We start from the raw sequence: 3533 nt of genomic DNA, 5'->3' as shown, positions 1-3533 counted from the left end.
GTATTTCACACTTGCACACTTCACACTTTACACTTCAACCAACCACAGTTTCTATAAATGGTAACCGCACTTACCCATTTCACTAAACCATTCACTTTGGATCCTATTTATCTTAGAGACTTTTCTACGTAGTCTTGCTCTCGTCATTCCTCATTCGTCATCTCAATCATCTTCTCTTACAAATAATTTAAATATCTACTCATGGTTGTTCAAATTTAATAATGGAAGAAATAAATTGTTCCAGTCCACGTCTATATAAAGGACATTCCCCAGCAATAAACAACATTATCTCTCTCTCTCTCTCTCTCTCTCTCTCTCTCTGTGGGGCCTCAAACCTTTCCCCGGTACTGATTATTTTCTTATTTGCAGTTCGTTTCTTGATTTGCTTCGAGGTATTCTTCTTAGCTCCATATCTGTGCATTTCGTTTAGAGTCGCGTGTGGTTCTAAGGTACAGCAATCTATATCTTTGCAACAATCATGTTCCTAATTTTTGAAATTTTAAAATGAAAACGCCCTCCTCCTTGCTGTAGCAACATGAAACGAGAAAATTTTCACAGTGACAGTAGAATTTTACAATTAATTTTGCTTTCTGGATTTTGAAACAGAAGTAAATCACATTTCCTCGTTTATGTAATCTGATTGTAATTGGAAAAGTTTCAGCATCTCCAAATGTTGTAGTTATGACTTTACCTTATTAGTGAATATTATTTACAACAATTATGGATCATGTTCATATGTGAGATATTCAAACTAAAATTCTGTTATTCAATATAGTTTGGTTCTGTACATGTCGCTATTTTTTTCCTGTTTTCGTCCATCCTTGCAGCAGATATAGAAGAGAGAGATCATGTGCAGCACAGCCCCAAGGTATCCCATATGTGCCAAGTATCCCGCCCTGTATCCTCCCGAGTGTCCCAAGTGCTCAGCATTGTCTTCTTCTTCTGGATGTCAAGAATATTATTACAATCTTGTCGAGGCTGTAAACAACTATACGGGGTCTCCGGTTGATGAGTACAGCTTCGGTGCTGGACTACGGAAATTCTGGGAAGAATGGGACCTCAGGATTCTAATTCTATACATCCTCTATACTCAGTTGTACCTCCTCATTTTTGGACGCTTTAGGAGGAGATCGAAAAGGAAGTTCTTGATCAATGTGAATGTGTCGTTGCTGTATATTTTTGCTGACTTGTTGGCAACTATTGCTCTCGGGAAGCTCTCCAAAGTCAAAGACGAAGGCACTCTTAATAAAGAAGCGGTGTTGCCAAAATTCAAGCCAGATGAAATCTGCAACCCTCATAAACCAGAAAGTTTGTTAAGGGGTTTATGGGCACCGGTAATCCTGTTCTGTCTTGGAGGTCCAGACACAATAACTCTCTTATACATCGAAGAAACTCAGCTGTGGCTGAAACACCTAATATCGCTGTTAACACAAGGTGGAAGAGCATGTTACGTATTGATTGTGACCTGGACTCCTTCTGGACTCTCTGTTCTGAGTCTGTTCATGTGGATTTCTGGAATTATCAAGTATGCAGAGCGAACATGGGTTATCAAGTCAAGAGCCCAGGGAATCTCTGAAGGTTTTCTTGAACCAAATGATTACACCGTTATGGATTTTGCTCCTACACCGAACAAGGTTATATCTCCTCCTTCACAAACAGAGCTCGTGGTTGAAGGTTATATCTGTTTCCAGACCTTGAAGCCTCATATTCCTGGCTATCATCATGTGCTCCAGAGGCCGCTAGACAAATTCATCAAAGAGGATAGAGATCCTGAGGACATTTTCAAACAGATTGAGATTGAGTTGGGGTTCATGTATGATATGCTCTTCAGCAAGGTAGGCACAATTTTTACAGCATGGGGTTTCATTCTCCGGTTTATTACCTTATCTTGTGTAGTTTGTGTGTTGGTGGGATTCTTCATGGTTGACAAGCCTAGTACTGAAGAGTTGGAAGATGATGTCCAAATTACCATCATTCTGCTACTTGGAGCCATTTTCTTGGAGATGGTTGGACTTCTTCTTCAACTTGTTTCAGACTGGGCAGTGGTTTGGGCTTGTAAGCACGAGAGCAAGTTGTCAAGTCCAGTACTTTTTCTTCACGAACATCTAGTCTCTCTGGGGCAAAGATGGTCTGAGGAAATGGGACAATTCAGTTTACTGAACTTTTGCACCAAATATGAGGCGACCGTGTTCAATAAAATGGTGCGGGCTGTGTGTGGCTGGAGGAAACTTCTAAGCATCAATTTCTGCTTGCCTTCGAGGAAAGCAAATCCGACTATAAAAGCATTAATCATCAATCAGCTTAGAGAGAGATCACAGAAGAATTCAGGACAACCTTCCCAGATATCATCCATGAAAGCAGGTGAGTGGACACTTACTAAACATGGATTGGGGCAAGCGCCCAAGTGGACCATGAACTTAGAATTTGGCGAAGCTATTGTTCTGTGGCACCTTGCCACAGACATCTGCTATCATGATGAAGAACCTACGGATGATTCAGAAGCAGCCAAAAGATTGTCAAATTACATGATGCATCTTCTTCTCATATGTCCTAATACATTACCCTTCTGCAACACGGATGGCGACTTCTTGACGGCTTGTGCAGATATAATGGAAATTCTGAAGAACCAAAAACTTACACTCGCTGATGCATGTGAGCACCTGAAAGAGATACCTCGCGAGCGCTGCAAAAGTCTCACAGTGAAACGTGCGAAACATCTTGCCAGTGTGTTGATGCAGAAACTGAACGAGGAAAGATGGGAGATCATGAGCAGTATGTGGGTGGAGATGCTGTGCTATGCCGCGAAGGAGTGTAAACTGAAATACCACGCCCAAGAGCTTAGACATGGCGGAGAATTTCTGACTCATGTGTGGCTGCTACTCATGCACTTTGGCATATATGGAGACCAAGAGACAATTATACCTCCAGATTTAAGGTCCAATGCGCAGGAAGGAATCAAAGGTTTCAACGATCTCACTCAATCAACGTTCTGTGAGGGATGTAACCTAAGTTTGTTTTAAGGTGGTTCTACATGATAATCCCACGTAATACACAGTCCTTCCAAATTATCCAGCTGCAGTATGGGAAAGTAATTTACTAGTCTTTTTTCCATTTTGCTGTTAACGAAATTATTGTGTGAAGCCTGCTGGAATCTTTTCTTTTTCCTTTGTTGTTATCCTTAACTTCGGAAAATAACTCATAATCAAACCTTGTTTCCAATCATCCCCGCGCATTATCCTCGCCCGCCTACATTCATCAAATTAATTAACTGCTGCTAAATGCACAATGATCAAACATCAAGGAATGTTGAAGATGCGGTTGACCCTTCAACTAACCCTTGGTTCCGTTCTCGCCCAACCCATAATCACAGATGTGCTGCTTTGTTGTTCCGATGAGTAACACGGAGGAGAAGAAAAGAGTTATGGGTTGGGCTAGCAGTGGCCTTGCTTGGGTCGACATTTTAATCGTTGTCTTGAAAGATAATTGTTGGGGTGTGATGACCAATAAGTCCAAGTAAGATTAGATAAATATAA

The 3533-nt window shown here is 41.1% G+C and overlaps 1 protein-coding gene across 4 annotated transcripts; it reads left to right on the top strand.

Annotated features, from left to right (window-relative positions):
• Window positions 1–289: 289 nt before the first annotated feature.
• LOC127802030 (uncharacterized) lies at window positions 290–3128 on the top strand. Of its 4 annotated transcripts, none has more exons than XM_052337662.1 (2): window positions 290–449; window positions 831–3128. In XM_052337662.1, the coding sequence occupies exon 2, from the start codon at window positions 849–851 to the stop codon at window positions 3018–3020; it is 2172 nt and encodes a 723-aa protein (XP_052193622.1). In that variant the 5' UTR covers window positions 290–449; window positions 831–848; the 3' UTR covers window positions 3021–3128. The 4 variants fall into 4 exon arrangements, with proteins under 4 accessions (XP_052193622.1, XP_052193620.1, XP_052193619.1 ...); XM_052337660.1 differs by having other exon boundaries at window positions 295–449; window positions 828–3128; XM_052337659.1 differs by having other exon boundaries at window positions 296–392; window positions 828–3128.
• Window positions 3129–3533: the final 405 nt, after the last annotated feature.

The sequence above is a fragment of the Diospyros lotus genome, chromosome 5 (assembly GCF_014633365.1).
Source record: "Diospyros lotus cultivar Yz01 chromosome 5, ASM1463336v1, whole genome shotgun sequence".
In the NCBI taxonomy this organism is placed as follows: domain Eukaryota; kingdom Viridiplantae; phylum Streptophyta; class Magnoliopsida; order Ericales; family Ebenaceae; genus Diospyros; species Diospyros lotus.
The sequence above is the reverse complement of the archived record's forward strand: the minus strand, read 5'-3'. Positions and strand labels throughout refer to the sequence as shown.

Excerpts from the sequence above, each read along its gene's own strand:
- LOC127802030 (XM_052337662.1), top strand. The coding sequence starts at position 849 with ATGTGCAGCACAGCCCCAAGGTATCCCATATGTGCCAAGTATCCCGCC.